The 13224-nt window shown below is 40.6% G+C and overlaps 1 protein-coding gene, 1 long non-coding RNA gene and 3 other non-coding genes across 5 annotated transcripts; 3 read left to right on the forward strand and 2 right to left on the reverse strand.

Annotated features, from left to right (window-relative positions):
• The first annotated feature begins 1077 nt into the window (after positions 1-1077).
• LOC134393695 (uncharacterized) lies at positions 1078-4780 on the forward strand. The gene is made up of 5 exons (XR_010025094.1): positions 1078-1120; positions 1398-1539; positions 2822-2934; positions 3653-3783; positions 4428-4780. It is a non-coding gene; the product is annotated as an uncharacterized LOC134393695 (long non-coding RNA).
• Positions 3114-3245, forward strand: LOC134393824 (small nucleolar RNA SNORA3/SNORA45 family). The gene has a single exon (XR_010025109.1). It is a non-coding gene; the product is annotated as a small nucleolar RNA SNORA3/SNORA45 family (small nucleolar RNA).
• On the forward strand, positions 4188-4319 carry LOC134393826 (small nucleolar RNA SNORA3/SNORA45 family). Its single transcript, XR_010025111.1, has one exon. It is a non-coding gene; the product is annotated as a small nucleolar RNA SNORA3/SNORA45 family (small nucleolar RNA).
• A 1624-nt stretch (positions 4781-6404) lies between the features above and the next one.
• On the reverse strand, positions 6405-12866 carry RPL27A (ribosomal protein L27a). Its single transcript, XM_063117257.1, has 5 exons — positions 12823-12866; positions 11243-11306; positions 9438-9513; positions 7689-7863; positions 6405-6588 (listed from the first exon to the last, which is right to left on the reverse strand). The coding sequence occupies exons 1-5, from the start codon at positions 12823-12825 to the stop codon at positions 6460-6462; spliced, it is 447 nt and encodes a 148-aa protein (XP_062973327.1). The 5' UTR covers positions 12826-12866; the 3' UTR covers positions 6405-6459.
• On the reverse strand, positions 8530-8660 carry LOC134393825 (small nucleolar RNA SNORA3/SNORA45 family). Its single transcript, XR_010025110.1, has one exon. It is a non-coding gene; the product is annotated as a small nucleolar RNA SNORA3/SNORA45 family (small nucleolar RNA).
• Positions 12867-13224: the final 358 nt, after the last annotated feature.

Below are 13224 nucleotides of genomic sequence, written 5' to 3' on the forward strand. Positions count from 1 at the left end.
ATGAGCTCCCCAGAGAGGTCCGCCTGGCGCCTACACTGTACTCCTTTCGTCGCCAGCTGAAGACCTTTTTATTCTCTCAGTATTTTAACACTTAATTTTAACTTAAATTTAAATTTTACTGTTCTAACTCTGCATTTTAATCTTATATCAATTTTGCTGCGTGGTTTTATCCTGGTTGTGCTTTTTATACTGTATTTTGTAATTGTGCTTTTAACCTGTTGGTTGTTTTATTGTGGTTTTAATTTTTGTGAACTGCCCAGAGAGCTTTGGCTATTGGGCAGTATAAAAATGTAATAAATAAATAAATATTCACAGTAAGTGACTTGGCTGGAATTTATTCAGATTTTGCATTGTTCAATTATGATAACAGGCAAAGAGGGTTAAACTTATGAGGTGACAATTCCAGTACTAAAAAAAATGAAAATTGGGGGCATTGGTACATCATACTCATAATCTAGTTTTATAGGTTAGGACAGCATTCTTTATAGGACTGCAGCATATATGAAAATGCACATCAGTACCTATCCTTTTTTAAAAAAAATGGGTTAGTCTTTAAAAGGTGCGATTAAAAGTCCAAGAGACTCTTTAGTGCACTTTCTCGCTTTATTTAAAATAATTTAATAAAACAAAAAATCGCAATAATTGTAATAATAAAGAAATAAATATTTGACAGATGTGGTCCGCAATGCTTTGGAGTCAGCCCCACTGAACTCAGCCGGGGGGGGGGGGGGTCACGTCGCCAGAAATCCAGTCCATCGATGCTGCCAGGAGGGAGCCCCACAACCCTCCGCCGCTAAGTCTCCTCTCAAGCGCGCGAAGTGACGTCATCAACGCCATGACGTTGTCCGGGGTGGAGAGCTACACACTGTCACGTACCACAGCACTTCCGGTATAAAATCGCTAGGCTTCTCACCATAGAGTTAACAAAGGATAGACCGACTCTGCACCATAGAGAATCATGGGCCGATTCAGCTTTTTCAACAGATGTTCAGGCGGCCTGTCATTCCTTACACATCACGTTCAGTTGCATTCTGTTCCCGCCCTCCCCTGGAGCATTGTGGGAGTTCTCTTGAGTTCTCTTCCGTTTCCTTTTTCTTTCTTTTAGTGTCGTAGCAGCGTGGTGAGTAGTCGTGAGCGGCAGCATTTGGTGTAAGGGAAAGGCCTGAAACTACAGGCTTGGGCTTTTCTCCTGGGCAATTCCCATAGTTTCCATAACTGGCTTATTAATTTTTCAAGTTTATATAAAAGCCTATAACGGGCTTTCCATTAATTTTTCAAGTTTATATAAAAGTCAAACAAGGAAGATAAACTATCAGAGTGAGCAAGTAAAACAGGCTTTGCTTTATTTATTTTTAGCTGTTTCAAAAGCCGTACAGTGTTGTTTTTATCTTTTCCAGCATTTGGGGATGAGGAAGACCAGGAGACGTCTTCAGGCTCTCAGCCATGGTCAGGGGGAAGAGATGAAAATGACGTGAATTTCGTGCTTCTGCAGGGGACAAAAAACTCTGCTTTGTAAGATGGCTGTAGCCCAATTCTCAGGTATGCAGCAGCCTTGCCAAGGGAGGCCTATCAGCAGTAATTAAAACCAACACAGATAAATTAAGCCTGCTTGTTCTGAGGCAGAGTACTAATGTATGCCAGGTATTGGCCCATACAAGAGGGGAAAGTAGCTGTATTAACACCCTGTTGATAAACTTTCCAGAAGCAACTGTCTGGCCACAGCTGGAAATGAGATACTGAGCTGGATGGACCTTTGGTCCTAACCAACAAGCCTTTTATTTCCAAAAAAGTGTACAACTTCCCTGCATTTATGCCTGCTCTGTTAATGGATGCTGGTGGCTTGCACTACCGAATAAGTGAATTACTTTTTAAAAAATATATACATGAAAATCTCTGAGCAATAAATGCCTATATGAAAAGGTTTGCAGTGGATTGCACTGCAGGTGTGCTATCTAGTGTGTTCCTGGATGGCACAGTGTGCCTTAATACAGGTTTAGGCAACCTGGTGCCCTCCAGATTTTTGGGTGACAGTTCCCATAATCCCTGACTAATAGCCATTCTGAGGTTTATTGAAATTGTAGTCCTGGTGGGCACCAGGTTGCTGCTACTTTTCTAATAGGTTAAGCATTTCTATCCTATTCATTTGTTGAGAAAGGCATAGAAATGTGGAAAGCATTTAACTTCAAGAAGGTTGACAATTGTTTTTTGTCCCTGACTGAATTCAAGTAGATCACTAATGTGAGCTATACCGTTTTAGATAAAGTTGTGCATTTGCAAATAACAGTCTAGTGTCACATCTTGATATTGTCAGTTATTGTGGTGTGCTATGGTAGTCGGATGAGTAATAGATTATCTTTATTCATGTTGTTTGTTGCATAGTCAGTCACTGGGTTGGTGACAGAAAGAATGCAATTGAATGTCTGTTGATGGAAAAACGAGGAGAGTCCACGAGGACAGTTTGAAAGGGGATTTTAATGGTTATGGGGTCAGGCATTAGTGGTTTATACAGCTCTTAATCCTTGTCTTATGACTACTGCTTCCTGCTGGCATGTGAGGCAATTAGCCATCTATATGTGATCTTTGTCTCTCTCCCATTTCACTCTGTGACCCAGTTCCCACAAATTATTTGAATGTCTTGTAAACAGATTAAGCAAGTAATTTATATACAATTCTACATTACATAATTTTGATCAACTATTTTTTTATATAAACATTAGAGTCTTGGCATTCTGGGCTCCATGATTTTATTCATTCACAGTTCATCACATTATTCATTTCAATGTTTGTATGGAGGATTACTTATAATCATTGTTTATTTTAGGCATACAAGGAAATGTTCTGAAGGCCAGGATAATATTGGAAGAGTGCATCATTGTAGAATTTGGCAAATAAAAAGAAATAATAAAAACATGGTGTTTGTCATTAAATCGCCAGGTTAGTATTATAATATATAAACATGGACTTAAAATGTTGATTTAACAGCATATTTTTAAAGTTTTTTCTCTTTTGGCAATAATTTGTAATATGGTCTAGAATGTGTCACCAAATTCTAGGTGGAATTAATTTATTGGGTTACAACAGTTCTTAAATAAGGAATTTATGTATCAACAATAACCGAGACTAGAGTCACATCTAGATGTTATCAGTCATTGTGGTGTGCTATAGTACTCGGAGAGAAATAACTGACCTTTATTCACTGGCTGTGTTATTCAGTAGCAGAGTCAGTCACCAGGTTAGTGACACGTTTTCACCCAATCCAGTGAACTTTCTGTAGGTTGTAGGGCAGCCTTCCTCAACCTGTGATGCTCCAGATGTGTTGGACTACAACTCCCAGAATGCCCCAGCTGGGGCATTCTGGGAGATGCAGTCCAACACATCTGGAGCACCCCAGGTTGAGGAAGGCTGTTATAGGGGGTTGGGGGTAAAGCATAGCTCCTCAGAGTAGCTTGCTTTTAAGAGCAGGCCACTTAAAAAAAGAAGAAAAAAACAGAAGCAAAGGAGAAGCCTATGCAGTTCTCATGGCTACCTAAAGTATGCATGTGTTATTCAAAAAGGAAATAGCATGCCAACTAAGAATTCAGGGAACGATGTTTGTAAATTAAAAAAAAATAGTCCAGCCATGCAATAAATGAACATTTTTTGTTCTTTCTAGACACCCTATTTATTCCGGAAAGGGTATTGGATCAAGACCATCAGATAAGCAATGGATGCTTGTTAATGAGCATGAGACACAATTATACCCCAAACCAGGCTTAAGTAATTCTTCTCACTGATGTACCCTCGGTAAGTGCATGAGCAGCAAGCCTAGACTTTTGATTATGGTTTTCTATATATTAACAGCATTCCACATGTTTGATAGCCCACTGCCTTCCAAACATTTCCTTTAATTTACTTGGTTGTACTGTTTGGATGTAAAATTAACATAGCAAATACTATTGCTCTTGTGTTTGCACCCATTTCAGCGTTCTTGCCATTGCAGTGTTACCTGCTGACAAATGAAGCAGTTTTTCTTTGTAGTGGGTTCTGGTACCTCATCCTTTGCTACTTCGACTGAGGTGTCCAGTTCTATCACTTGAAAGTAGAAGGTAATGCTGTGTTGGGTTAAATTGTCAGGTATTTGAAATGCTTTGATTCACTATGTGCAATCTTTTTGAGAACCCATAATTATAAACAAAATGCTTGTTCCCATTGAGGCTAGAGTCACACCCTGACATTCTTGTTGTTTTTGGTGTGCTATAGTTCTCGGAGAAAGACTACTGATCTTTATTCACTGCTTTTGGCATTCCATGCCATAGTAAGTCACTAGATCAGTAACAAGTTTTGTAAATTGGGATTATTCCCTGCAATTTCCTTCATTACCAAATCATGATTACAATCTGCACCACTGGCTTTATTCATACCAATATTGTTTTTTCTCTTTTCATCAGGTGTGGACTATATGATGAAAGCAAATTAATATGCTGCTGCTTGATGAAAGTGAAACTTGAAGTGTCTAGTTCATCTTTTTGGGAAAGCACACTACAAAGCTGATTGGTAACAAGCAAATACATTTAACTGGAATAAGACTTGCCTCCAATCTTAAATTTCACAGCTGCAGCTTGCAACCCACCAACCATGCATGGCAGCCCACCAGATTCAGGAAATGTCTGTCTGTCCAGTGCTTAAAAATAAGGGTTGTTCAGCAAGAGAGCAGAACTGAGCATCAAGGAAGTTGAAGTGTATGTGTGTATTTATGGTATCAAGTCTTTATATTGACAATTAAAAATTACATAAAAGCTCACCTTGCTTGGTTTCTATCTTTTGGCATGGGCATAGAATTTTGAGGGATGAGTTACATAAAACTGGTCATACTTGTGTGTAGTGTCTTAACAGTCTCTTTTGGGTTGCTGTCATGTGCTCTGCTTTATAAATTGCCTTTTTGTTGACATGTGACTGACAACATGCATAAGACTGACTGTTCTTGCAACAAAACCAAGAAACTACTCTTAACATGTAAAATGTGTAAGACTCATGTAACAAGGCAATCAAATACAAATGCGAATTGCTCACTTTTCCTGTGCCCTTCTAAGGGCAGCAGTGGCAAATGGAGAGCTCGTTTTTCTGATGCTCCATTGGCCCATCTTTGAAAACGTTTTCAAAAGTACCTGGTACAAAATTCAGGAATCTGTTTTGTATGTTCATTGATATATGCAATTGTAACCTACCATTAAGGTTACTTTTGACAGTTTTGGCTCTCAGTGCAAATGATAGTGCCCAGGGCATTTTTTGACATTCCCATTTAATAAATTTCATACATTATTTTGCATAGTACTAAATTCCTAAAAGATTTTCATAAAGCTGCATAATTCAACTGCCTAGGCATTATCCTTGTATAATTGTTAGTTTTCTGGTCAGCTGATAATCTAAAATCTGTTTTTACTAAAGTGCAGAATATGAACACTTGTTTGCTTGGATAAATAGAATACAGGATGTGGAGTTCCTCCCCATTCTGGCTTGCAGCAACTCTCACTCCTCAATCCTGTTGTACGCCAAAAAAAATTCAGAGCTTCTAGAAAACAGGGTTTGGGAATGGCCACATATACACTCTAAATCTAAAACAATAGCAAGTAGTTTCAACAATATGCATTACTTTTGAAATGACAAATTGTTTTGTGGATGACCATTACTAAACTTCACTTCAAAACCAAGACAGCTGTGCTGTTGATGGGAGGGCTTGTTTAATCAAGGAATAATATCCTGGCTGTAGCCTCTTGCAAACTTCAATGCAGCAACTGTGCCCCTTCTTTGGAATTGTGACTGCTCATTATCCACTGTAGCAGTGACCAGATTCAATTGCTTTAATAAATTATATACATGGGTCAATGAAAAGTGTTTGCAAACTTCAGCTGTTTTGAGCCAGGAGTGTACAGTGGTGGATTGTCACGACCGCTCCAGGGTGGTTGAGTGGGTCTGATCTTGGGGCCTCCCCAGTGATCAAAGCGGTTTTGGATTGAGTGGATCTAAGCTTACCTGCATCACACCCCCCACAATATCCTGTTGTGGGGACTACTACTAGTGGAGCTTTCATAGGGCCTCTGAGAAAAAGACCTCTCTCCCTAATCACTGGAGTTTCTGTCCACCCATCCTAATCCCTCCTAGATTACCATCCAAGGGATTGCTCTGTTTAGTATCCAGTAAAAAGTTATTTTTGCAAGCCTTTATCTAACAGGACTTCCTAGTGCTGCTGACCTTGTTTAGTTGCAGTTATGGGGCAGAAGTGGTAAGATGGGAAATAAATGTTAACATACACATATATATCATCTTGAATCTAAGAGACTAAGTCCTAGTGCTTTTTCTACTGTGTTATTTTTAAAATAAGAATTTTTCATAACTTTAGCTTATCAAAATCACACATACAACCCGCAGACATCTGAAACTTGTTTATTCATGCCGCCAAGCTTGAATACATACAAAAACCCTTTATGCCACTAGCACACAGGCTCCACCAACTTCTTTGATTTTCTCTTCTGCTTTTCTGCTGAAGAATTTTGCTTTCACAATTACAGGCTGTTTGGGCAGCTTCCCCTTACCCAGGACTTTGTAATAACCCTGGAAAGATAATTAGATGTTAGCACAGTCCTATAAACTCAGAAAGAAAATGATACTGGTGTGTGTGTGTGTGTGTGGTTTTAAATTGTATACTTTTAATGTTTACTATTTTTAAATGTTGTAAACCGCCCAGAGAGCTTCGGCTGTGGGGCGGTATATAAATGTAATTAAATAAATAAATAAATAAATAATACTCTTGTCACCTGAAGCCACTTCTTGGGAGTAATTTTTAGTACAATTTATGGACAAAAGACTTGAAAGTACTGTGTAAACCAGAGAGGGGGAACATGGGTCTCCAGATGTTATACTGTAACACCCATCATCCCTCACCATTGGCTATGCTTAACTAGAGCACCACATGTTGCCCACCTCTGGTGTAAACAATTAAGACTATTACAATGCTTATGCTATATTGCGATATGTTCTCTAAGCTTTGAGTTTGTTCCTGCTGATGGAAACCGCCTGTGAGCAGAACTCTACTCAAAGGTGCTCCTGGCAGTAGAATAAGAGGAGGTGGCTGTTGCGGTAACTTTAGAAGAGGGGCCATTCCTCAGTTGTAGAGCACATGCACTGAAACAGGTTTCGTACTCTTGACCTAAATACACCAAGTTTTGTGCAGTCTCAATACAAATAAATTCTGCATATCTACATACTAGAAAATTGAAAGCCAAATATTTTGCACATGTTTTCTGACTTTGCAAGGGGAAATACAAAGTATTACCTAGTAATCTGAATTTTTACTGGCTTTAAGAACCCAAATGTTACAATTCAGAAGCAGATCAAAAATAGTGTGTATAGATTACTGCTTTCCCACTTGAGCAAAAAGGAAGGAAAATAGCAGTTTTGCCTCAATTTCTACTAAATTTTAATTTTTTCCTAGAACTCGGAGGCGTACCAGAACACCAAGTCTGAATACTGTCTGTAATGAAATGACTTCAGCAGTCAAGATCTTGAAAGATGCTCACTTTACATCTTAATCCCTGAAATCACCATAGGCCTTAAAAATTACTAGGCATCTAAACTTTAACACTGACCTAGCTACACACACAAGTTCTGCCTATCGAAATAGAATTTGGAAGGCAAGGATTAATGACACTTACCGAGCGTACTACATCAATAACTGGAGCTAATCCAGTCTGATTTTTGGCATAGTTGAGCCTCGTCTGCTCGCTAACCAGCGTCCAGAGTTTATCTAGATTCACCGTAGGGCAGAAGTGCTGATTTTTTTTCAAGTGGTAATGTCTCATACCAACTTTTCCAAAATAACCTGGATGGCTAGTAAGAAATCATATACAAAATAAAGTTATTTTAGATGCATTTCAAAAATAGTCAAACATGTTATAGCTGATTGAATGAGAAATTATTTTTCTTCATTTAATCTTAGCCAGCAATCCTCAACTATATTGGATCTTCCATGCCTAGAAACCTCAGTTAGCTACAACCCAGCTAATTTCCTGCACTCCAACACAACAGCGGTCCATTGGCTCCTACCCACCTTCTCTTCTTGCATCACTTTCATTTCCAGTCTTGAGATGCCAAGCCCCTTAGCACTCAGAAACAAGTAAATGGTCTAAGTTACAAAGGTGAAGATTTAATGTCCAACTAAACAAAAAACTACTTTTTAAAATTCTTGATCATCAAGCAAGAGCACAAATTAAACATACATTCCTATTAGTTATTAAATTAGGTCCAACAATAAATATTGGCCTTTTTCAGTATAGCATTTTCTTTTCAGCCAATTGTTGATGCAATAGTACACCCTTCTGGTTGTTGTTTTTTTGAAGCATACTGTATCTGCATTCCTTCTTTTCAGCAATCCCAAGAGGTCATTACACACTTTGGGACACCTTGGGACACTGACTCTTAATTATTGTTACCAAGACATGCAGTATTATCAATATTCTCCTAGTGCCTCACACCTCCTAGTTTGAGGTAATAGCCTTCTGTTACTAACCTGGTGACTGACTGTACTATGAAGAGGACAGCCAGTGAATAAAGGTCAGTTATTACTGTTCGAGTACTATAGCACACCGAGATAATTGGCAATATCTAGACGTGACTCTAGCCTCGGCTATCTGTAGATACATAGCTTCTCATGTCTAATTATAGATTAAAGCTACAATCCTTAATTCAATTTCTAGACAGTACATCCCGCTGAATCTTAGTCCACCAGAGTTTGAGGCTCTTTGTATGACATGACAGACCCGGTGAGGCTGTGATGCATGTGCAGTGGCAATTCTGAATATTAACCCTTGCATAATCCACACTCACAGTGTCTGCTTATCACAACACACGCACACGGGCACTGCGGCTCATCGTGGGTTAAATAACCCATGACATGCCACAGTGTGTTGTCCAAACCCAGTCACTGTGTACTGAGCTGTATCATGGCTCCAAACCTGATTAATTATTCTTTAATCCATTTCCAAGTATGGATGTATTTCCACATTTGTGATTGTGAATGAGCAAGCACATTGGTGTGTGCTGCTTGCTCACTCCCACCTAGTTTCTTCTGCCAGCAGGAGTGGCTAAACAAGCTAAGGATTTTCTCTCCATGATTTTTTTTTAGCATGACATCGAAACCAGGATCTCTGCCTTGTTGCTCTCCTACATAGCGAGCATCACAAGCCAAGAATGAACCCTGCCAGGAGAAACAAAGTGGAAGTGCTTGAGCAGCATATATTAGCACACTTGCTCATGATGTCCAAACATGGCCAGAGTTTAACAAACTGAACATCTCCAGAGCATGAAAGTTGATCTTGCTAAAATGAACCTGCTCTTTGTATTATAGAATATGATAATGCACATTAAACCTTTGACAAGATTACATAAAAAGGAAAATAGCTTACTATTTGTCAAAATTAATTCTGTGGTGGTGCATACCCCCAGCATTACCACGGCCTCCAGGATGTTTCCTGTGTTTGCCTACGACAGACAATAATAAAGCATTAAAAACTGCATTTAGTAGATAAACACTACAATATTAACTTGAATTTACCCCCATGCTTCCCAGCTAGTTATAATCCCATCGCAGACCATGATTTAAGTCAATGATCTGGTTCGCACATAACGATAAGCCACCATCAGTGAATTTCCTCATGGGGCTTCTCTTTACAGCCGCCATTTTGAATATTCAAGTGGAGAAAGGAATGTCCTGTAGCTTGTCATTATGTGTGAACCCAGTGAGGGTGGTTAACAACTCATCCTCACTAGGCTTGCATGTAACACCTCCATGTCACAGCTCAAACAGCAGCCACCAGCTCAACAAGAAAGCCCACAGGGAAATTCACCCACAGTGGCTTCTCATTACATACAAACCAGGTCAATGTACAGCAGGGCAATTATATTAAATATAAAGTTTACTTGTATTGCTAACAAAGCTATACTCTGTTTACTAATGAAGGGGAACACATGAAATAGCACCAAAAAATGAAATAACCCCCTGCACTTACTAGGGATGTGAACATATTGGGGGGGGGACCCAGAAAACTCCTGAGAAAAAAACATTTTCTTTCCTCCTAGGCTCCTCCCCTATGTTTTTTCAATTGAAAAATTGGAAATTTGGGGGGGAATACTGAAAAAAACTTCTTTGAAATGTACTCCCTTTTAGAATGAATAAGACAAGGGGTCTGTCTTTTTTGCTTGTACGTAACTAAGGCTGGAATCCTATACACACCTAGGAAAATAAGCTGCTGCCTTATACCAAGTCAAACAATTGATACATTTAATCTAGTACTATTATTATTATTAATTTATATAGCACCATCAATGTCAGCACTGATTGGCAGTGGATCTTCAGGGTTTTAGATAGTGTTTTTCCAGCCCTACCTGGAAATGTCAGGGATTGAACCTGGGACCTTGTACATGCAAAGCAAGTGCTCTATCACTGAGCTACATCCCATTTACCTGGGATTAAATCTAACTGACCCAATATGCAGATACCTGGGAGCAAGTTTCACTTCAGGCACAATCCTAGTGGTTGGGCCCTCGATTATTATAAGCCCTCAAACTTGGGAGACTTCCAATCTTCCTGTGCAGGACAGGAGGAGCAGCGGGGCAATCTGTGGTTCCACGTTCTCCCACTGTGCATTTTCACTTGCTTGACTACCTGGGGCGCTACAGAGGGGGAGGGAAGAAGGCTGGAAAGGTCTCAAAATAGCTCGTATCCTGTCCTCTCCAGTCTCCTCCCTCTGAAACGTCTCCTTCTCGGAAGTTCTTTCCACACCAGCTGCAAGGGGAAAGGGGGTCGGAGCTCCGATTTCCACCAGATTGGGGAATCCAAAATATCCTATGGCACCTCAGATGCTGTCTAGGACCATAGGACTGCTCCCTCAGTAAATATGCATAGAATTGTGTCTGTAAATTTCAAAAATATGCCAAATAGCTAAGATTGCCTCCACTGCTCCTCTCACTCTGCACAGGATCATCAGAAGTCTCCCGAGTTTGGGGAACATGTGCCCCCCACCCCAGTTATAACTTAGCTAGCACATAATTTTATATGCTAACTAAATTAGAATTCAAACTTTTTAAAATTATAAAGCAGCAAAGTTTAAGTTTGATAAGAGTGCATTGCATGTATTTTATTTTCCCCCAAATGTTCCAAACAACATCTTTCCTATGGCTTCAACATTCGTTTTACATGTTTAGCACTTACCAATACGGCCATGGCCATGGCTGACATGACCCCTCAGTTTCCTGGTTTTCCTCAGTCTGGAAGGCTTTTAAAAAAAAGTGTTTCTTTTATAAAATATATAAAAAGATATAGACATATATGAGACAAAGTTTGGTGGTACAGGACTATCAAGTTCCAGGAACAAGAGACCTAAAAAGTTAAGAATTTAAGTATACAAACACACCTCACTCACTCCCAAATTTGTCTTCCATCTCCTTCCCCTCTCAAGTTAGGCTCTCCACAGCAAGCATTTTATGTTTGTTATGTTGTTTTAATAATTATGCTTTTTTAAATTCATGTGTTAATACAGGCATGAACAGACCATGTTCCGTTGGTGGAGCAATTTCTGGTGGACCACCTAATTAAAGCATTTATGCTTGCCAGGAGTCTTTCAATGGGCTGGTTCGCACAATTAAATAAGCAGCCTACACACATGCAGCCATTTTGAATATTCAAGATGTAGCTGCGGCTTGTTGTGCCATCCAAAGTCAGGAGGCGGGGACTGTGCAAGGATTACACAACCCTAGTACAAGCCATGGCCTGTTCTAGGGCTACAGCTTGAATATTCAGAAAACACCCGGCATGCAGAGTGTTATTTAAGCCACAGTGGGCTGCTGTGATCGTGTGAATTGGGTCAATGAAATGTGATCTAACTCCCCTACACACACACACACTAAGCATCATTTAATACAGATAAGGTATGTTTTAAGATGTCCTGAATAGGCACATCTCCATTGGTGTTGGTGGATCAGAGATTCTAGTAATAAAAAGAAAAGACAGGCAACAGCAAGACTGAAATCAGCCAACCCCCGCATATACTCTTATCCCACAAAAGAGAATGGCTAAGGCAGGGAAGCCCATATAAGGCAGGGGTAGGAAGTGTGTGACCATCCAGATGTTGTTGCATTGCAACTCCCATCATCACTAGCTATTGGCTATGCTACCTGGGAGTTGCACTCCACACGTTCCCTTCCACTGATGTAAATTAACAAAACAAGAACACTATTTAGAAAGTAAACTTTTGCTTTCTAGTCGGGAAGAAACGTATTATATACAAATGCCTCCAAATAACATGTAATCTGGGAGACGCACTTCTACAGGCAATGGGTTCAGCAATAAGGGATGTACGACCGCTCCCAGCGACGTCCCTACAATCTAGGCCACTCACAGACGGTCTCATTACTCTAATTTAAATCCCGTTCACTTCAATGGGTCTACTCGAAGGAGGACTAACATTGGCTACAACCCCGAAAACAAGAGGTGGAACCGAGCGCGGAGATTTTGCCGGAACCGAGGGAGCAGATTGGAGGCAGTGACGGGGGTGGCGGCGCCAGGCTCCCCCATGAGGACCTGGGACTCCTCGCTCCGACTGAGAGGGCTCCCAGTTCGGCGAGGGGAGGATAGCCGGCCTCCAAGCAGCCTCTCCTTCCCACAACGGCAGAAGGGCAGGCGGAGGCTGGGCGACCCTACGAAGGCCGCGCAGCCCCCCTCGCCTGAGGAAGCACAAACAGCAGCTGGATACCACCAGTCCCCGCTCCCCACCACGCTACATCGCAACCTACCATCTTGCTGGGCCACAGAGAGAGAGAAAGAACGGAAGAAGCACTTCTCGCGAGACTTCACCCCAAACCCGAGGAAGAACGTTCCACTCGCGATATCTCAATCAAGAGATGTTAAAAGAAACTTTTTTTAAAAAAAAGTTCTCCGTACACGTCACTTCCGGTTCCTAATCGATCCCTCCACGTGCGGAGCAAAACCGGCGGAAGTCATAGGGGTTAGTTTAAAACTTCAATCAAGCAGCAAGGCAGACTCAGAGGCTGAGTTCAGAGGACGCGCTACTCAACCGGGGAAGGGAAGGGAAGGGCAGAATAGGAACAGAATGTGAAACAGCCGTTGATTAGCGTGTCGTCCGAACTCAGCCAGTGTCTCTTTAATCCCTTTGCTTTGAAATAATGATGTCCCTT

Source organism: Elgaria multicarinata, chromosome 2 (genome assembly GCF_023053635.1).
Source record: "Elgaria multicarinata webbii isolate HBS135686 ecotype San Diego chromosome 2, rElgMul1.1.pri, whole genome shotgun sequence".
Classification (NCBI taxonomy): Eukaryota; Metazoa; Chordata; class Lepidosauria; order Squamata; family Anguidae; genus Elgaria; species Elgaria multicarinata.